The sequence below is a fragment of the Rhinolophus sinicus genome, chromosome 16, assembly GCF_057876585.1.
Source record: "Rhinolophus sinicus isolate RSI-liver-muscle chromosome 16, RSI-T2T, whole genome shotgun sequence".
NCBI classification, from domain to species: Eukaryota; Metazoa; Chordata; class Mammalia; order Chiroptera; family Rhinolophidae; genus Rhinolophus; species Rhinolophus sinicus.
Window position 1 is genome coordinate 107,533,073 of NC_142516.1, and position 23,120 is coordinate 107,556,192.

The 23,120-nt window shown below is 35.1% G+C and overlaps 1 protein-coding gene across 3 annotated transcripts in view; it reads right to left on the reverse strand.

Annotated features, from left to right (window-relative positions):
- Positions 1–23,120, reverse strand: part of NEK5 (NIMA related kinase 5) — a 79,795-nt gene that overhangs the window by 2,724 nt on the left and 53,951 nt on the right. For all 3 annotated transcript variants that reach the window (XM_074329905.2, XM_074329904.2, XM_074329906.2), the window contains 3 exons: positions 17,181–17,312; positions 15,956–16,090; positions 6,039–6,150 (listed from right to left, as the gene is read on the reverse strand). In XM_074329905.2, coding sequence (XP_074186006.2) covers positions 6,039–6,150; positions 15,956–16,090; positions 17,181–17,312 — 379 coding nt within the window. The remainder of the gene's footprint in view (positions 1–6,038; positions 6,151–15,955; positions 16,091–17,180; positions 17,313–23,120) is intronic.

A 23,120-nucleotide genomic window follows, 5' to 3' on the forward strand; every position in this document is an offset into this window, starting at 1 on the left:
TATTAGGCCTTCATGCCTCTTAACTCCTCTTTCACATTTTCTACATTTTTTTCCCTCAGAGCTGTCTTCCAGTTACTAATTCCTTCATTAACTGTACCTATTCTGTTTTTTAAACTGTCAGTGGAATTTTAATTTCTATTGGTAGATTTTTTTTTTTTTTTCATTTCCAAAAGTTCTGTTTGGTTACTTATCACATTTTCCTACTCTTTTTTGATGGATCTGCTTTTTCTCTCATGTTTTGATTCCTTATTTTAATTAAATAATTTTAAATATACATTATTATTATACAAATATTAAATATTCATAAGATAACTATCTGAAGTTCTTCATGGTCTAATTCAGCTATTTGTTGTGTTTGCTATCTCTCATAATGGATTGTGTTTTTAAATTTTTAATTGTGAGTCACCTTCAGTAGTGCGTTAGTGAGAAAACTCGATGTCACCTGGACTAAAGTTATAGCTTGTTTTGTATTTACTTCTTCTAGAGATCCCAGAGTATTATGATCCCTCACTGTGAATTTTAATGTTCATTTCTCAATGTACATGTTTCCAGACCATCCAAGTATTGTAAATTCAAACTCCAAAACTGAGTGAAGGCAAATCCACAGTTATAAATTTCTCAGGAAGAATTTTTCTCCCAGAGACGGGACCAACACAGACAAGCCACATTACTGGATTTTTTTCTAGACCACCCTGCACTGATGTGTAGCTCTCCAAAGGTTCCAGCTGGCGAGAATGGAGGCGAACCCATTGAAGAAAACAAAACAAAACAAAACAAACCTACTACTAGGTGTATAGGATGTACACAGAGACAGGAAGGAAAGAACGAAAATTTAAAAAGAGGGGAAAAAAAACCTCCAAAACGAAGAGCCCACAGATTAGAATCCCACAATATATTTATACAATATAATGGTAATAAAGATGGGCAAGACAACAAAAAAATTCGAACATGAACTGACTCCAGGTGAAATTATTTTTATGGAGAATTTTTTTCACTCTTATTTCCTTGCTTGTTTGTTTATTCATTTACAAGCCCGCGTGTGGAGGGCTGACTTTCAATAGATGGCAGCAAGGGAGGAGGATTTTGATAAAACTCTTAAAGTAAGTATGCTCAAAGAGAGAAATTAAAGCACAGCATCCATTTTAAAATGTTTTTAAATTAGGGAAATAATTATGCAATAATGAAGCAAGAACACATACAAAAATTATAAATCTTAGACATGAAATAGATAGCAATAAAAACTTAATAGATACCCAGATAAGATTGGAAAGCAGTATTCAAAAATTTCCTAAAATGCAACAAAGAGAAGAATGAAAAATATGAAAGTACAATTAGATGTTATTGGGGATTAAGAAGCTCTAAAGTATATCTAATTGGAGCACCAAAATGGAGGGAATAAGAAAAGCAGTATTTGGAGAAATAATAGGTAAAAATTTTCCAGAACTGAAAAAAGAACAAAAGTTCTCAGAATAAAGTGAACCAAGCAGGAAAAAGACAAATCCAGACCTAGACATACCACAGTGAAACATAATATAAAGGTAACAAAATTATGAAAGTAGTAGGGAGAAAGCATATTTCTAAAAGTAAAACAAGTAGACGACAGCAGATTTCTCATCAACAATAATAGAGACCAGGAGAAAAATAATTGTCAATCTAAATCTAAATGGTTTGTTCAACTACATTACTACTAAAGATTGAAAGTAAAATAAAAAAATTTTAGATATGCAGTCAATAAAAGAGTATACCATTATTTGACCTATCTTAAAGAATTATTCAAAAATATACATTGACAAGAACAAAACTGAAAATAGAAGGAAAGGATAGACTAGAAAAAAACACGGCAAGTTCAACGTGATAAACTACGTTGGCAAACTGAATTAAGTTTGAGATTAAATGTATATTTGAAAATGATATAGATTTCTCTATATATTTTAAATATACATAATGTTTTTTTATTTATTTAAAGGTAAAATTGGATGAAATGATTTGATGTCTAAAACTTAGAATGTTCCAAACTTACAAAAAATAATATGTAGGAGGTGTGGGGAAGTAAAGAACAATGTTTATCATTGTTAAAGCTAGATGATTGATACATGAGGGTTTATTATGTTATTCTCTCTACTTTTACTATGTTTAAATATTTAACAATGAAAAAAAGTTTTTTTAAGTAAAATTACAACTAGAAAACAAGATCAGGATGCAAAAGTTTTAGTGGTTATTTAAATTGTGATTTTCATATTTGGGAGAAAGAAAGGAATACTAAGCAACTTTTGAATCTATTAGATCAATTTGTAGGTAATATATAAAAGCTAACTATTTAAAGAATAGAAATATAATCTGTATCTTAAAAACTAGTACAGAGGAAAAATAGTAATATAGAAAATTTGGCAACCTTACAAAAGGCAGGGAAAAAAGAGGGAAAAGGAAATGAGAAATGGAGGTAAAACACAAAATCAAGCTTAAAGCTTATAGTGAAGCCCAAATATGTTGATGATTATGATAACAAATTAAAGACTAATTATCACATAACTAGGAGCATATCAACCAGCTACAAGTACTTTATAAGAAACACATTATAGTGAAACTACACAGAAATGATAAAAATAAAACAATAGAAAAATACGTGTCATAAAAATACTAAAAAGGGGGAGGGGGGTTCACACAGTGTGAGGGATATAAATGATAAATGTCTAAGTTTTGCTTTGTCTTGTGCACCTGAAACTAATTAATAAAAAAAAAAAAATACTAAAAAATAAAATAATTTAAAAATTGAAATAGCAATATCAGTATCAGACAAAATAGAATTTAAGGCAAACAGCATTAATAGGAACAAAAGTGACAATACATAATATTAAAAAATGCACTTGTATATGCACTCTACCAAACTGATACAACAATCATAAGTTAGAACATGGCTTCTACCTATTTAAAGTACATTGAAAAGAAGACAGATGTATGAGGAATAAGCATCAAAACCACAAACATAGTTCAGATTTTACTGTATCTCTATCAGGAAGCAAAAAACAAAGGCTCTAGAATAATTAACAAAAAATATATATAATCATATAGAACATATGTAGCCCCCAAATAGTAAGAACACGCATTTTTTTTCCAAGTACGTAACAATCATAAAATTGACATTGTACTAAATAGCAATTGGAATCCCAATATATTTTTTTAAATGACTAATATTCAGATGATATGGTCTCTGTCCAAAATGAAAATAAAGTAGAAATCCTGGCTTTTAAAAGAGTGATTTAAAAACACTTTAGTCAGATACTTCGGACTTGAATCATACTATTAAGAAAACTCAGAGAGTGAGAGAACTGGTAGCAAGGACATGTAAACAATGCCTATAACTCAAAAACTACGAAGATACCATACACACCCATTAAATTAGTAAAAAGTTTTTAAACAGACTATACCGAGTGCTTGATAAAGATGCAGAGCAACTAGACTCTTAAACACTGTTCATGAGAATGTAAAATGGCACCACCACTTTGGAAAACAGTTTAGCAATTTCTTAAAAAGTTAAACATTTACCTACCATAAATTCAGTCATTCCATTCCTAGGAATTTACTCATGAGAAATGAAAACTTAGGTCCACACAAAGACATTTACATAAATATTCATAACAGCTTTATTTGTAATAGCCCAAAACTAGAAACAATCCAAATGTCCATCAATCGGAAAATGTATAAATCAATTGTGGTACATCCATACAGTAGAATACTACTTAGCAATAAAAAGAATGAACTTGCAATACATGTAACAACATGGATGAATCTCAAAATTATTCTCCAACAGTAAGGTTTCTAGGAAGCGTAAGGGTGTCATCCTTTAGTAGTCTGAGCAAAAGCTCAAGATTGAGTATGGCTTGACTCAAAAAGATTTGTGGGTCTGGATTTTGTCTAATGAAGTGAATCCAAGTAAGATTTGCAGAGACCTTACAAGATTTTTGAAAAAATATATGTGCAGAAACAGCAAGGTTGGACCAAGTGGGACAGAGACAGTGCTAAATCAAAAGAGGCTGCTGGAATCAAAATTCTACTGGCAAGAAGCAGGCTGAGAAAATTCTTCCCTCCTTCCTCCCTCCTTCCCTTTCTTCCCTCCTTCCTTTCTTTCTCTCCCCTTCCTCCCCCCCTTCCCTCCTTTATTTTCTACACAAGTTGATTCTAATGTTCATATGGAAAAATAAAACTAGATAGGAACATTCTGGAAAACAAAAGTGTTAATATTTAGGGGAACCAAAATAAGAATCCATATTATAAGCAATACGTTTATAATACAGTAATTAGACTATAAAGAATAGAAATTGGATGGAAATATGTATAAAAATGTAGTATATCATAAAAGTGACATTTGAAATTAGTAGCAAAAATAAAGATTTTCAATAAATTGTGCTGGAATAGTAAGGACTTATTTGGAAAAAAAAATAAAGTTGGAGCCACACTTTGCAGTGTAATTTCAGATGAGTAAAATATTTAACTAAATAGAAAATTACATTATAAAAGTTCTTTAAAAATCCTGATATCAATTTTTAATAATTGATAAATCTAACTAAATAAAAATAAGAAATTCCCACATGGCACAAGCCACTATAAATAAAATCAAAAGGCAAATAAAAAACTGGGGAAAATATTCTTGAATCATATTACAGATAAAAAACTAATTTTTCTAATATACAAAAACTTCCCAAAATCAATACAATATTAATAGCCTAGAATTTTTAAATGGCTACAGTCATTTAATAAATTGTTCCCACAGGAGGAAATAAACATGGATCTTAAGCATATGTAAAGACAACCTCACTCATAAAAAAAAAAAAAAAAGCTAATTAAAACTAAACTGTGACATCATTTTTTTACGTATCAATTTTATAATTGACAAGAATAATTTGACAATATCCAATACAAATGTACATAATCTTTGCCCCAATACATTGCTGTTCTGGGATTTAAATATGTATATATATACAGGTATATATATGTATTACACATAATATATATAAATATATATGTATATGACTATTTTATATAATGATATGTATTCAAGATACACTGCTAAGGGAAAAAAGGAAGTTTCATGATAGTATGTACACTATGAAACTTTCTATAAAAAAGGAAAACATACATATATACAAGATATACATATTTGCTTACATTTTAATGGAATTCCTCAGGAGAAGTTTGCACAAGAAGCAGATTAGATTGGTTCACTTTGGGGAGAGGAATTATGTAGCTAAGGTAGAGACAGCAGAAAGACTATGAAAAGAGTGTACCATTTGAATTTGGAACTATATGAATATATATTACTGATTTTTAAAGTAAATTATAATAAAATTTTTAAAATTCAAAGGACTCCAAATTTTAAAACTAATAAGAGAATTCAGTAAGGTTACATGATACAACATCAATAGTGTTTTATACACTAGCAGCAGCAAAGTTGAAAGCACAAGAGAAAAATGACCCCATTAATTAAAATTAATGACCCCATTAATAATGGCAACAGCAGCAAAATTTAAGTGGCACCTATGTCATGAAAAAAACTACAAAAATACTGAAGAATATAAAAAAGACATAACAGATAGAGAGCTATACTATATTCATGGCTGTCAAGATTTATAATCACAAAGATGTCAATTCCCATAAATTAATCAACAAACGTCATTCTCATCAAAATCCCAACCAAGGTTTTCATGACACTTTACAAGAGAATGCAAAGGTGAATATGTTAAGGGCAACAACACCTAAGATAAGTTTGAAGAAAAAGATGTGGAGACTAGAAGAAGGTGTGGGGACTAGCCCTACCAGATATCAAAAGGTATGAAAAAGCCACAGTAATCAAGACAGAACGTCACCGATGCAGAGATAGAAAACAATGCCATTGGAAAAGAATGGAGAGCCCAGAAACAAACCCATGAACATAGTAAAACCTGGTCTCCTTAGCTAGGTCTCTGAGGGTATCTTCTATGTCTCAACAACAGCACTTGGAACGTTCTCCTTTCATTTAGGCATCTGGTATGTGACCTACTTACGTATCATCATCATCAGATCTTGGTTCTACTGGTTCCTCATCCACCTCAATGCCAGAGGCCATTGCCACCTTCCCCTCATCTTCTTTAGGAAGCCATTGTTTTAATGTTCCCGCTATTAAAAAAAAAAAGACAGAGAGAGAGAGATTAACACATACCACCATATACACCTGATGAGGGGTATGCACCAAAATCCTGTAGTGAACATCAAACATAATAGTAAAACCTTTGAATCATTTCCATTAAAATGAAGAAGACAGTGATGACAGCTGAAAACCCAACTACTCAGCATTGTACTGAAACTAGTAGGAAACACAAGACAAGGAAAAGAAGTGAAAGGAATAAGGATAAGTAACGAAGAGACAAAATACTCCCACTTTGGGGGTAGGCGCTTTGATTGTATAGAAAATTTTTTAAAATCTTGTGTTATAAAAATTTAAGACTTGCCAACATTATTGGACCACCCTATTCTTCACTGTTTCTATAACATGAGTATCCAGCTCATTGTTAGGCTTACTCATTACCGTCTGCAGAGGAAATTCAAAGCACATACACACAACTTTATCTTTTTTGGGTGGCAGTGGGGTGGATATATTGTTGTTATTTAAAATGTAATTTTATTCCTCTTGAGAAAATATCAGACTGAAGATAGTACAATATTTTATTTCTTTATGGCAATGTAGCATCCCCTTGACAACTCTAACATTCCACTGATTATAAGAGGCACTTTTATTTTATACACAAATAGCAAAGAAAATGTTCCCAGTAAAATGACACAATGTTTTCTTACCCTTAGAATTTATAAGTTACAAATATAAATTATCACAAGAACTCTTTTAACCCTTTCTGAGCATATATATATATATATATATATATATATATATATATATATTATCTCATATCACTCTTGTATACTCATAAAAAGGAAAATATAGTGAAACACATTGGATAAGATATAACTGAAATTCCTCATGTTCAGAGTCTTATTCCTCTGAATTATTTTTTTACATATCAATCAAACTTTTATGGATTCTTATTCAGAGAGACCATAATAAAACAATTCATGAAACAATCAAGAAATTTTGAATTACTTTTTAAGTCATTGGTGTTTTTTTTCTTTTTTTTTTATTGTGGTAAAAAATATGACATAAATTTACCCACTTAATTTTTAAGTCAACAGTACAGTATTATCATATATATGTACATTGTTATACAACAGATCTCTAGAACTTTTTCATCTTGAATGACTGAAACTTTATTCCCATTGAACAACAATTCCCCATTTCCCCCTCCCTCCAGCCCTTGGAAACCACCTTTGTACTTTCTGAGTTTGACTACTTTGGATAGATCATATAAGTGGAATCATACAGTATTTGTGTTTTTGAGATTGACTTATTTCACTCAGCATAATGTCCCCAAAGTCCATCCATGTTGTAGCATATGTCAGGATTTTCTTCTGTTTTTAAGGCTGAATAATATTCTATTGTATGTTTATACCACATTTTCTCTCTCCATTCAACCATCAATGAACATTTATTTTGCTTCCATATCTTGGCTATTGTGAATAATGCTACAATGAACATGGGTGTGCAAAAATTTCTCTTTGAGATCTTGTTTTTTGTTTTTTATATATACCCAGAAGTAGGATTGCTGGATCATATGGTAGTTCTATTTTAATATTTTTAGGAACCTCCATACTGTATCCTATAATGGCTGCATTATTTTACAATCCCACCAATAGTATATAAAGGTTCCAATTATACCATATCCTTGTCAACACTTGTCATTTTCTGTTTTTGATAACAGCCATCCAAATGGATGTGAGGTGATATATTTTTGTGGTTTTGATTTGAATTTTCCTGATGATTAGTGATATTGAGCATCTTTTCATATGTTTGTCATTGATGTCTGTTATTTTTTTCTATATAATTTCAATCTTGTTGTAGCCAAGAGCATTGTTGAAACAGATTTTCTTAAAAGAATACACAAAAGAACTAAAAGAATTCACAAAAACTGAAAATGCTGGTTTCTTAAGTGGCTTTAAACTTATGTAGAACTAGACTACTCTTAACTACCACTTTGGGAATTTTACTAAATATGTCTACATTAGTTAGCTTCTGCAGAACAATAAACCACCACATAACTTAGTGGCTTGAAACAGTAACCATTTATTTAGGTTACAATTCTGAAGTTAGGCAACCTTAGCTGGGCTCAGCTGGTTGGTTCTTCTGGTATCAGCTGGGCCCACTCACGCATCTGCAGTCACTGGCCAGACAAGCTGGCAATTGGCTGGTTTAGTACGGCCTCACTTGGGATGGACTGTCTCTCTGTTCTACATGGGGTCTCATTTTCCAGCAGACCAACCCAAGCTAGTTGAGAGCTTAACAGGTTTCCAAAAGAAAAAAGCAGAAGCTCCCTGAATACTCAGACTTGGCACACCGCCACTTCCACTGCATTCTGCTGGTGAAGCAAATCACAAGGCCAATTGAGATTCAAGAAGAGAGTGGGGGAAAAAAAAACCCAAAACATTTAATGATGTAGTTGCTGCGAAGTCATATTGCAAAAGCCAAGGTTACAGGGAGGAGTGAAGGACTGTGATAATTTTTGTAATGTTCACTCTACAACCATCTGGCTCCTAAGGGTCCAAAGAGTGTTTCATTTCAGCCTCCAGGAAAAAAAAACCCTACCCACTGATACCCATTCTACTAGTTTTGATGTTAACTGGGGTCCAGACAATAATCTATCAGGACTACTGCCTGGCCTACAGTGACTATAAAACACCATTGACTGTACACTGCATCCCAAGTTCAGAATCATTAAAAGAGGAAAGAGGATGATGTGCATCTCAGAACTGGTGAATTTCAGGAAACTGAGGCTCAGAAGGGTTAAGTGTCTAACTTAAGAGCACGTGATAATCAGTTGGAACTTGCATCAGAACCGGTATTCTTGGTCACCATGTTAAAAGCTAGAACTTATAAAGCACTTACGCAGACAGGCAACTTGCTAGACAATTTACATATCATATCTCACTTAATATTTAAAACAATGCTTTGAGGTTGATACCATTTTAATATTGATTTTACAAAGGAGAAAAATTAAGAAAGATTGGTTATCCTATTGGTAGTGTCAGAGCCAGGAATTATACCAGATCTGTTTAGGTATAGAATCCATTCTTAACCATTATTCAATGCTGCCTGGTAATATGAGTATACTGCAGAGAGAATCTAATGTATAAACAACCTTTATGTGTTCCAAATGTAAATGTAAATGTTTAGATATTTTGCATTTTCCTTTTTCTTAGCACAATACACCTTTGAACATTTTTACAGAGAAAATTTATACTATTATAGTAAAAAAATCCTAAAAGAAAAATCAAACAATGATACAGGTATAGGGAATTATATTTATGTATCAATGGAGAAGAAATAGCCTAGGAATGGATCCAAGTATATATAAGGATAAAGTAAAATAAATTTTGAGCCAATAAGAAAATCTATTAGTCAATAAATAATTTTGGAAAGTTGGCTATTTTGAGAAAAAAATTAAAGTTCCTACATTACACCAAAATAAATACCAAAGAATTAAAGATTGAATTGTGAAAAAATAAAACAAAAAAAGAACTAGAAAATAAGAGTGTATATTTTTCAGATTTCAAGCTGAAAAAGCCATCCTAAACATCCTCACAATACACAAAGGAAAAGATTGCTATATTTGATTATCTACAGATTTAATACTTTAACTGAATTAGAAAAACATTTCACAAATACTATGGAAATAATTGTTTTAGGCAAGAATTACTGATGTTAAAACCATTAAGTGAATGGTTGATGGGGATTTGTACATTTGTATAGTGCTAAAGTAACACTGCACAGATTGCATTCTAGACTTAACATGCAAAATATAATTGTAAACGGGAGGTTGTCAGTCTAGCACCTCCTTCAATCAGTGGTCAGCCTTTGCTTAACTAATGGTGCAGCAATAGGACTTGTCTTCTGCTGTGATGCAATACAAAGTATACATTACCTAGAATATATTTTAGTAAAAACCCTTTAACTTCAAACCATCAAACTTTAGATATAATTCAGTTTACAAAAAATACTTGTATATAAGGGATATATTTTTATTTACAAAACAAAAAACAATCAGACAAATCCAGAAGATGGGACATTCTGCAGGACAACATGGTAATACCTTCAACAAATCACTGTCATGAAGAAAAGGATGCAGAGGAGAGCTGTACTAATTTAAAAGACTTAAGTGAAATATTAATCACATGAAATGTTGGTCCTTGAGAGGATACTGCTTCGGACTATCAGATGTAAAGGACATTTTTGGGACAACTGGGGAAATTAGAATGTGGCCTGTCTGGATATTAAATGAAGTGAAAATTTACTGAAATAAAACTTTATAGCCCAGCTTTGAAACCTACTGGTAAATGTTCCATGTGTACTTGAAAAGAAGATATTTTCTGCCATGGTTGGGTGTAACGTTCTAAGTATGTCAATCATGTCAAGTTTATTAATTCTGTTGTTCAAATCTGCTACATCCTTACTGATTTTGTCTGTTCAATCAGCTACTGAGAAAGGTACATTACATTTTCCCACTATGTGATAGATTTGTTTATTTCTATTAGATCTGTCAACTTTTGCTTTATACGTTTTGATATTATGTTATTAGGTACATAGAAATTTAAGATCATTATATCTTTCTGATATATTGATACTTTTTCCATTATGGAAAGTCTTTATCTATAGTTATGCTACTTTCCTTAAAACGAATTTTTCTTTTAGTGTTCGCCTGTTATATTTTTTCCACCTATTCACCTTTCACCTTCCTGCATACTTATATTTAAAGAGTGTCTTTTTTAAAGCAGCAGGTAGTTGGGTCTTTTTTTCTTTCTTTTAATCCAGTCTGAAACTCTGTCTTTTAATTGGAATCCTTAGTCTATACATACTTAATGTAATTTATTTTTATATATTTGAGTTTAAATCTACCATCTTACTATTTGTTTTCTATTGGCCCATCAATTCCATGTCCCTTTTTTTCTTTCTTTCCTCTTTTTGAATTAAGTATTTATTATAATCTCAATTTTTTCTTCTGTTTGTATATTATACATAATTTTACTATTATATAGTATTTACCCTAAATACTACCAAATGCATTCTTGACATCTTAAAGTATAATTTAATACTTTTACCATTTCCCAAACAATATGCAAATACAAAATATTCTAACTGTAATTTACCACTCCCAATTTACGTGCTATTTTGGTTATATATAGTCTCTCTCTCTTTCCATCACTGCAAGTAAATTCATGAACTTACTATATTTTCATATGGGCAGTTTTACATTAGGAATATACTAGAAATTTATTTAAGAAGTTGGGATTTGAAATATGAATTTTCCGTCAAAGGTGGAATTAAAAGCAAAGTGTGGCACGTTTTTTTTTGTTTTTTTTTTGTAAACTATTACATGACTATTCATGTACACATCCTACCAGTGTGGTGGATGTTGCACCACACTGTAATTAAATGTTTATCCATTTTTCATCAAACATAAGTTTCATCCAAAACCACAACCCATATTATTTCCTAAAAGTGCACAAAATTAATGAAGTAGATTGATATATCTCATCTATGAGGTAGTCTGGCTAATGAGATGCAGCCTGAGTATTCCACGTCGTGTGGGAAACTGACAGTTTTTGTTTTCCTGTTTTAGGAAGACAATTTTAGGAGGTTCTTGTTCTTGTTTAATAGGAGACAAGAAAGAATGTATGGTTAACAACAGAAATGTACATCAGCTGTTATTCGAATAGGCAACTTGTTACCAAGGCAACTATGGGGCCTGAAAACTTACACAAGAAAAATGGAGGGTACCTTCCCACCAAAGATTCACTTGGAGTAGTTAAATGATAAACAAAGTTACTGACCTGAATTAATTATGCACATGTTAAAAAAAATACTTGTCCTTATTTAAGAAGTGTAGCTTTTACTAGTAAGAGCCATTCAAAAGGATTTTAGAAGGTCTTGCTATTTTAAACTTTTTAAATTAGGACAAATTAAACATGTACTTGAGAAAGCCTCATTTTAAAATGAAATTTAGAGTTAGAAACATCAAAGCAATTTATTTTCAAGGATTTGGAAGTTTAAGCTAAAGACTGTTTGATGTAAGATATATGAATCATGCTTAAGTGTATGATAAATCACCTATCCCTAAAAGCATTTATAAATTGTCTATTATACTTGTAATCAAAGTTACTAAAATTTACACATGCAGCAAGTCATTAGGAAGATTCTATGCATCCATAAGAATTATTTTTAATGTAATTTCCCTATCCCACTTAATAGCAACACAAATATTGGCAACCTCGTGCCTTTGCATAAAGTAATACTAAAAATGTCCTATAGCTACATGCTCCTTCACAGAGACTACTGCCACCTACTAAGTTCTAGGCAGATCAGACACTAAGGATGGAGAGGCAGTGTGGGTGGTGAGTAAGACAAAGCTCTCATAAGCTTATTTAGTGAGGAAGAAATATATTAAACAAGAAATTAAAGTGACTTATCTTTTTATGATCAGAGAATTAATGTCTTGTGGGATATTAAGCAGGGAAACCAAACCTAGAGAACTATAAGGAAAACTTGCCCAGACGTTTTCTCAATCATTTAAAACAGTGGTTCCCTACCCATGGTACACACGCAGTAGTTTAATTTAGATAGTGTTTATAGCAATCACTGAAAGTTCACAATAATATCATCACTGCATCTTTTTTATGATCCGCACTTAAGTGATCAATATAGTAATGAAGTGTCAATATTTTCTACATTTAACAAATATTTGAGTGTGAATGAATCTAAGTGAGACTGAGTGAATGTGAAATTGTCAGAGGCAGCTAACAGAGAAAAGACAGTGGACAAACTTGAGGACTTACTAGGCTTTTTTGGATTAAAGAGAAGCATGTTAATCAAGTTGCAAACTCTTTCACTCATTCATTCAAAAAAACACTTATTCAGACTGTAGTATATGCCAGACCCCTTTGAAAAGCCCTATCTGGCAGTATAGGGAAAAGTAGGGAAAGCAGGGTAACTGCCGATAAAACATAATGACACATAAATTTTTTAAAAATGTAATTATAAAAACAAACATAGTGACAGAAATGGATGGGAGTTCGCATCAGAGTGAAACCTTCCAGGAGGGATTATCTTGGCAAAGGGATGACAGCATTCATTCTCAACCGGGAAGAATTTCTGCTAATAGAGAAATGTTAGCAGCTATGGTTTTGGGGATGGTCCAGGTTGGGAGGGACCATCTGATCTTCAATGTGCTCAGACTCTGCAAAGTCTGGATTTTATCCTGTGGGTAAAGGAGGGGTCTTTTGCAGGATTTTAAACCAAGAAGCGACTTCATCCATTTCAGGAGGATTATCTGGCAGGACTGCAGAGGGTGAGCTGAAGGAAAAAAAGGTGACGAAGGACAGGAAGTCAAGATGGCTGCACCAACGGGAAAGGTGAGAGGAGGCCAACAACAAAGTTAGAGGCTGAAAGAGCAGCGCTGAGTTGGACTGGGATGGGACGTCAGCATGTTACGAAAGAAAATACCTGCACTTTACTTTGAATGCCACCTTTGGAGGCAAGTTCCTATTTCTAATCCTACTTGTTAGATACATTGCTCATATATGCCTAATGTAAAACCGTCCATGTGAAAATATAGTAAGTTTATGAATTAATTTGTCATGATAGATCAAAAGAAGAGTTTTTTATGACTCTCTCCAATGTGGACGAAAAAGGGGCCATATAATAAACCTGACAAGCTCAGGGGAGGCCAGCACAATGGGCCTTACAAACTCAGAGACCAAAAGTAACCACATAGAATGGCTCTGTGCAATGTCAGAGGGCAGTAGATGGGGGGAGGAGGGTTGACACTGTGTGAGGGGTGTAAATAATAAATGTCTATTACATTGTTTTGTACACCTGAAACTAATAAAAAAGAAAAGAGCATACGCACACAAAATTAAATTAAATTGAAAAAAAAAGTAGTCACATAGGATGGTCAGAACATCAAAATTTCTAACTAAAAGCAGGTCATGGCGGGTACTCACATCCTAGGCCTTTAGCTTTCTTCACAAAGGTCTTTAACTTAAGTGAGTCTGTCTATTGTCATTTTGCATCTAAGATAACATACCTTTGAAACATCAGCGTTTTCTCCTTTTCCAGACCCCCCAGGGCACAACCCACTGCACCAGATCAGAGGCCACAGAACCCCTCCTTGTTATCTTGTTCCCCACATACCATGTCTATGTGCTGTAAATGTTAGTTATTAACTCCTGTACCCACCAACATAAAGGAAGTATGTATCTCTCTGTTTTACTTTTTATCCAGTCCCAGAGATTTCAACTGCTTGGCTTTCTCCTGCCTCCTTCATCTACCACCAACGAATTTCATGTGCTCTTCTTGTCTCCTCCTTTGGTTTTACTATATAAAATAAGCTGTAAAACAGCCAGTCTCCAGAACATTTTCTTAATCTGTTGAGATTTTGCTTCCTGGCAACTGTGGTCAGTTTAGCTCAAATAAACTCATAAAAATTCTCTACAGGTTTGGACATTACATCTGTTGACACCAAGAATCATAGGGGCAAACAGAAGAAGAGAGACTCATAGCCACCAAGTATGTCTCCATGGGCGTGTCATGATGGGAACCTCCCGCCTATTAGCCCGGGCCCCAGCTCTTGGCTTCCAGGCCAAGCCAGGCCTGCCCAAAGCTTCCTCCGGCCTCCAGTCCCACTCAGAGACAACGCTGTTATCCCAGGACAGACGGGAAGGGAGCAGACAAGCAAACAAGTAACCTTCAGTTTGTGGTCCTGGAAAGAGTGTCTCAAAGACAGCGTTCTCTCTCTTTTTTTTCTCTCTCTCTCTTCTTTTAAGTTTTAAACAGCAGTATGTCAACTTAGATAAGCCGTAATACTGAAGGATTTCATATACTCAGGGACTCTGGCCCCTTCTACTGCTCCTAGATTTAATCAAACCGGTTTTCTCAGTCTCCAGCACAGGACCGTGTGTCTCCTCAGGTACTCCCCACCTGACACGCCCTTTCTTCTTGTCTCAGGCAAACCCTGCACATTGTTTCGGACTCAACTTTCCCAAAGATTGTGAAATTGGGTTTCATAAGGTGGCAGACCACTCTTCATTAATAATTGGGTAATTCTTGCATTATGCTTAGTCTTGTATATATTTTTGTACTGTTCTTTAACTTTGTAAGCATTGCCAGCCACTTACTATCTAGTCTGTTTCTATGCCTTCTTGCCCCCTCAGCCTCACGTCTCTGCAACACCAGGGCCCAGACCGCCCACCTATGCAGATGGTCCTCATTTGACACCTGCCTGTCCACAATGGCTTTTCTTGCAGCAGTTCACACCTGCATATCTGATAGAGGACAATCCCCATTGTGATATGAATTGCCTCAAACTTTAGAAAATGATAGTTGGTTTCCCTAGAAGTAAACACAAGCACAATCTTGCTAAACATTGAAGGCAAAAAGCACAAAAGCCAAAAAACTACGTTAAGATGTATTTTTATTGCCCATAGGATCGTATTTTGAGTCTGCTGAATAGCTGTCAGAAATAAACTGAGCCTGGCCGGTACAGCTAAGCGATACCAGCTCACTATCTACAAAGCCACCAGTCCTGCTTAACTTTTCATCAGTTGTCAAATGACCACATTGAACAAAATTACCCCGCTCTTCTTGGAAATGTTGTTAACGGCATTTTGGACAGGGTTGGACAAAACAAATCAACTTCTGAAAAGGCTTAGACACCCTCACAATTCTTTCTCCAGGCTGAAGGTATTTTTATGCCCTTTTTGCATTTACAAGTGTTTGACAAAATTCCTCAGGGGACTGGTTATGTTCTACAAATAAACTACATACCAAATTCTTCTTTGGCAGAAAATGAGCTACTTGTTAGACGTGCAGCTGCCAAAACACTCATTAAAGTTCCTGGAGCTTCATGCTGCCACCGTTTCCTATTTTCTGGAACGTTTTTGATCACCATCACTTGGCCATCTGAAGAGGAGACTGGGTTATTGAACATAAAGATGCTTCTTCATTTGAGTTTTTATAAAATCACAGAATGTTAGAACCTTGGAGGTAACCTCATCCCCTCCTTCCCCCCACTCATTTTATTAGTAAGAAAACTGAGATACAGAAAAGTTTAGTGACTTATTGTCACGTAGCTGATGAGCAGGAGAGTCCATGTTTGCTCTGTAAACTGGCTATTTTGATGTGTTAAAATTTCTACTGTAATTGCTTATTTTAAATTAACTTTCCCCTCTTACTGACTCATTGGCTTAGAACAGATTAAATTGTACTATATTTGCAAGCCCTTTCTTGCAAGTTTAATGAGGTTAGTATTTTGTAATAGTATAAATATGTCAGTTCATCCAATTATAATAACTAATTTCAGTGATATACTTATGTATTTCAGCTTATAACATGGGTATACATTTTAGCTTTCCCCTAGCCCCATGTTATCATCAAGGGGAACATAGGAAATAATAAAAATCTTCATTACCTATAAAAGTAATGCCTGGATGTTGCTGTAAACCTCTCCTAAGGAAAGACTATGCCAGGAGCTCAAATGTAAACGAAGGAATTTAGATGGAAAATTTCATCGCATACGAAACACCCCAAACATTTAAATAGCACATTGGTTTCCAAAGCAATTTTATATGTGTCTTTATACTGTTACCTCTCTATATCTTGTGGAATTGCTATTATTTTAATTCCAAATGTATTGATTAAAAAAACCAACCCTCCAAAAAATTGCAAGGAAGTTATTGGGCTAGGATTTGAAGGCAAATCAAGTCAGCTGCCCTTCCTTATACATTCTCTCTCACTGTAAGGAAGGAAGGATTCTGGACCTTTCCTCCTTTACATTCTTATAGCGAGGGTGCTCAGCTGTCTAGGATAATGAGCAGGCAAGTTTCTCTGGCGCTAGGGGAGGAACCAACACAACGTCTGTGGAAGGTGTCTGATACCAAATCTACAGGGATTGTACTGAAAAGCAAGAACTATCAGGGCAGGATGAGCACTGCTGCATTAGGGACGTTGGTCTCCTCTTGCTGGCACTTTATGCCAACTGATTTCAATTCACCCTCAGGTGTCGTGGAGCAGATGGAGGTGACGTGGGCCTCTGCCATCCTCTGCAGCAGAGTCTGAGGAGCTCCCGCATCCCACTGTCTTCTGTTTTCTGCAACAGCAGCAGCAGCATCCTGGATGAACAACTCTGGGTGTAAGAAAATAACTCGTTAATTTAAAAGCAGCCTAAGGGTGACTAATTGCCATGAACAGTTCTTAGGAAACCCAGAGACTGTCCCTCAGCTAGTACATTCAAAAGCAGAGAAATCACCACCATCCTTCTAATAGAGACTGCTATGGACTAAATGTTTGTGTTTCTCCCCAAAAATCGTGTGTTGAAACCAAATGCTCAATGTAATAGTATTAGGAGGTGGGGTTTTGGGGAGGTGATTAGGTCCTGAGAGTGGGGCTCGTCTGAACAGAATTAGTGTCCTTATAAAAGAGGCCACAGAGAGCTCCCTCACCCTTTCTCTTATGTGAGGACACAGCCAAAAGGTGGAACTAGGCCCTCACCAGACACCAAATCTACCAGCTCCATGATCTTGGACTTTCCAGCCTCCAGAAATGTGAGAAATAAATATCTGTTGTTTATAAGCCACCCAATTAACAGTATTTTGCTGTAGCAGCCTGGACAAAGACATAGATCACATTTATAAGACTGATATTATGAACAGATTTAACATCGTTTCACTTTTATTAATAACATTTGATTGACTGGTCAAAATATTTAAATGCTAAAGAAATATTAGTAGCACAAATGGACAAACTCCTTGTGGCATTATGAGAATTACTTTCTTCAGTTTCCATGGAAATGTATTCTATTCCATTATCTCAATTTTTAAGACAACTTGTGTTATCTTTTCCTTATTTATTCCTACATTTCATTAAAGGAAATTTAAAAATCAGATACGTAGAAGAAAGTGAAAATCACCCATAATCCCACTGTCCAGAGACTATTTAAATTTCAAGAACTTTCCCCTTGCTTTGTTTTGAAACAAAAAATGGGTCACATAATACACACCGTTTCATAACTTGCTTTTTTCAATTAGCAACGTATCATATCCAATTGTTAAATATTCTTCTGTACAACCATTTTAAGCAAACATAGTATTCTGTTTCATGTATTATAATTTAACGAATTCTTTTCTGCTGGATTTTTAGGTTGCTAGAGATTTGTCACTATTCTAAATAATACTGTAATGAATTCATTTGTAGCTAAATTTTTGTGGACATTTATGATTATTTACCCTAGATAAAGTACTGAAAGTGACAATTCTAGGAGCTAGTATTATTTGCTTTACCAAAGCTTTTCATTGTTAAAGCTGACTCTATTACTAATTTATGTGATTTTTTTCCTATGTATTTTGAATAGCTAGTTCTTCTCAGTCCAAAAAAATGTTTGTTTCTAGTCTATCTTTTTTTTTTACTACTTTATCTATTCTGATGCTAGTGTATTGTTTTAATGATTGTAATTTATATATTTTGTTATTTGGAAGGGTAAGTGTCCCTTCACTGCTCTTCTTTTCTAAATATTTTGGCTAGTTAAGAATCTCCAAGATTCTCCAATCTTCCAAGATCTCCTCACACCAGAAAAAAATCCTATTGTGGTTTTGATTGAAATTGCCCAAAATCCTTATACTTGGAAAGAATACTTCCAATATATAATAGTGTTATTTCTCTCCATTTATTCCAACGGTCTTTAAACACCTCAGTAAACTTCATAGCTTTCTTCATATACTCTGCACAAGTCTTGTAAAGTTTATTCCCAAGTTATATGTACACACACTCGCATACACACATGCGCACGTGCACACACACGCACACACACATTCGCTACTGTTACTATAAATTAGATCTAAAGACCAAATGGGGACAATATGTACAACACATATTACAGTCAAAGGTTTAAATGTCTTATAAAGAAAAAACAAACATGCCATTTTCAGTAGAAAAATGGGTAAGGGACATGAGCACATAACTCACAAGAGAAATATAGATTGTCAATAAACATGGGAAAATGGTTCAGTCTGTTAATAATTACAGGAATGTAGTTTATATTATGAGACCATTTTCAATATCAAACTTATAAAGGTTCATTTTTCTTTTTACCTAACAAAAGGCAGCTAATGTCTTTTGAGATGTATAACCCATCTCTCGCTTCCCTGCAAACTTATGCAAAGAGTAATCTTTGACTATATCCTTTCTACTGAACTGCCTTCACTAGGCACTAAGGACTCCTGATGGCCAAATCCTGTGCTGTTAGTTAATCTGCCTCACTTGGCCTTTCTCTTCCAATCAATGCTGCCAACCCCCGCACCTCCTTCTAGGACTTTTTCTCCTTCTTTGGCTTGACTCTCCTTAGTATCTGAGAACTTGGCTAAATTTAGGGTCCATCCTAAACTCCATTTCCTTCTCTCCCTAATCCCTCTCCTAGGTATTTCCAACCATCACCAAGGTTGAAATACTGTGTATATGTTAAAGAAGCCCTGATTTGCCCCAGGGCTTATGTCTCACACAGCTCGTGTTTTCTAAACATCTCCAGCTGATGTTCTTAAATACCCAAACGTCAATATGTTCCAAATTCAGATCATCACATTATCTCTGATGACATCGCTCTACGTGACACTAGGCACACCTAGTTTTATTGCACTTGCTTTACTGTGCTTCACAGATACCACATTTTTTTTTTACAAATTGAAGGTTGGTGGCAATCCTGCTTCAAGCGAGTCTAATAGCACCATTTTTCCAACAGCATTTGCTCACTTCATGTCTCTGTCACATTTTGGTAATTCACGCAATATTTCAAAATTTTTAATTATTATTGTATTTGTTATGGTGATCAATGATATTTAAAAATTTAAGTATAGGTGGTATACAATATAATATTAGTTTCAGGTGTACAAGATAGTGATTTGACATTTATATATCTTACAATGTGATCACCATACTAAGTCTAGTAATCATCTGTCACCGTGAAAACTTATCGATATTATTAACTTGTAATTAGTGATTTTTGATGTTACTATTGTAATTGTTTTGGAGTGCCACAAACTGCACCCACAGAAGGCAGCGAATTTAATCAATACGTGTTGTGTGTGTTCTGACTGCTCCACCCCACCCGCCATTCCCCAATCTCTCTTCTTCTCCTAAGGCCTTCTTATTTCCTGAGACACAACAATATTGAAATGAGGCCAATTAATAACTTTACAATGGCCTCTCAGTGTTCAAGTGAAAGAAAGAGTTGCATGTTCTCTCACTTTAAATCAAAGCTAGAAATGATTAAGCTTAGTGAGGAAGGCGTGTCGAAAGCCAAGATAAGGCCAAAAACTAGACCTCTTGCACCAAACAATTAGCCCAGTTGTGAATGAAAACTTGAAGGAAATTAAAAGTGCTACTCCAGAGAACACATGAATGACAATAAAGCAAAACAACCTTATTGCTTGCTGCTTTGGAGAACATTTTAGTGGTTTGGATAGAGGATCAAACCAGCCACAACATCCCTTAAACCGAAGCCTAATCCAGAAGAAGGCCTTACTTCTTTTCAATTCAATGAAGGCTGGGAGAGGTGAGGAAGCTGCAGAACGAAGTTTGAAGCCAGCAGAGGCTGGTTCATGAGGTTTAAGGAAAGAAGCCATCTCTATAACATCAAAGTTCAAAGCGAAGCAGCAAGTGCTGATATAGAAGTTCCTGCAAGTTCTCCAGAAGACCCAGCTAAGATAATTCATGAAGGTGGCTACCCTAAACAACAGATTTTCAATGTAGACTAAAAAAATAAAATAAAACAACACCAGCAAAAGGGAGTTGATGTTATCAAGATAGCAATCTAAAATGGAACTGGGAAGCCTCTGGAAAGCTGAGCTAACTCACCCCACTTCGTGAAATTGAACTTTTGAACTGGGCTAAACCACAACAGGTACATCCTGATACATTTCCTGGAACTGGCTCAGCATCACTGAACTCTCTATTAAAAAAATAAAAATTTTAGGGTGCCGGTTGGCTCAGTGTTTGTAGCACACTGCTCATAACACCAAGGTCTCCGGTTCGATTCCCACATGGGCCAGTGAGCTGCGCCCTCCACAACTAGATTGAAAACAACCACTTGACATGGAGGTGATGGGTCCTGGAAAAACACACTGTTCCCTAATATTCCCCAATAAAAGTTTTAAAAAAATAAAAGTTTTACCTAGCAATAGACATAAGCAATTAATCATGTAGATATGTAGATAGAATAGTGTAAGTCTGCTTGCCAGACGCAATCACAGACAGCTCTTTCAAAGAAACGGGTAATCCTTTCAAAGCCCCACTTCTTCTGTCTTTATAAACTCTGTCCCTCTGTTTCCCTTTTGGAACACAGTTGGGGTTTCTACCCAAATCTGTGTCTCCTGGATTATAATTCCTAAAAAAGACCCCCAAATAAAGCTTTTATTTGCCTTGCAGTTTGTGGGGGCAGAGCCCCAGAAAGTAGTTTACAGGCTCTCGGCCTCACGTGGAGGGGTGCTGGCTCGGGTAGTAGATGGCCATCAGCTGTGGCTGATTGGCCGTCAGCTGTAGCCATTGAACCATTGGCCACTAATATAACTGCTGCGGCTACGAAGGAGAGCAGAGGAGAGTGGAGGAGAGTAGTCAGTCGGTTGGCAGAGAAAACGGACAGCAGGTCACACGTCCAGTGAACCCAGCCTCCAGTGAGACCGTAGTCGTATGGCTCCCCTACCTATGGCTCCGTGGGTGTTCCTTTTTGGCCTCACCATATCCTGCGTTCTTGTATGGGGAGCGGGAGCAGAGACCCTGCAGGCCACCCCGCACGACACAGTTCTTATTCAAAATTGATTAACAAGACAAAACAGCCTTATGTAGGAAAGAAGAGTCCATATAGGAATTTTATAACTAGAGAGAAGTCAACGCCTGGCTTCCAAGTTGGCTAGCTTTCTTCCTAGAGGCTAATGCAGCTGGTGACTTTAGGTTGAAGCCAATGATCATTTGTCATTCCAAAATTCCCAGGGCCCTTAAGAATTATGCTAAATCTATTCTGCCTGTGGTCTATAAATGGAACAACAAAGCCCGGGTGACAGCACATCTGTTTATGTAATTGTCTACTAAATATTTTAAGCCCTCTGTTGAGACCTACTACTCAGAAAAAAAGATTCCTTTCAACTTAATACTGCTCATTGACAATGCACCTAGTCACACAGCAGCTCGGATGGAGATGTACATTGAGATTAATGTTGTTTTCATGCCTGCTAACACAGCATCCATTCTGTAACCCATGGGGTAATTTTGACTTTCAAGACTTATTATTTAAGAAATACATTTTGTAAAGCTATAGCTGCCATACATAGTGGTTCTTCTGATGGATCAGGGTAAATTGAAAACCTTCTAAAAAGGATTTACCATTCTAGATGCCATTAAGAACATATATGATTCATGGGAAAAGGTCAAAATATCAACATTTGCAGGAGATTGGAAAAAGTTGATTGCAACCATCATGGATGACTTTGAGGAGTTCAAGACTTTAGTGGAGGAAGTAAGTGCAGATGTGGTGGAAACAGCAAGAAAACTAGAATTAGAAGTGGAACCTGAAGAAGTGACTGAATTGCTGCAATTTCATAAAACTTTAGTGGATGAGGAGTTGCTTCTTATAGATGAGCAAAGAAAGTGGTTTCTTGAGATGGAATCTACCCCTGGTGAAGATGCTGTGAAGATTGTTGAAATGAATTGTTGAAACTCATGTAGGGTTCTAGAATATTACATAAACTGAATTGATAAAGCAGTGACAGGGTTTGAGAGGACTGATTCTAATTTTGAGTCCTACTGTGGGTAAAATGGTATCAAACTGCTACAGAGAAATCGTTCGTGAAAGGAAAAGTCGATCGATGCAGCAAACTTCACTGTTGTCTTATTTTAAGAAATTGCCACAGTCACCTCAGCCTTCGCAACCACCACTCTGAGCATCACCCAC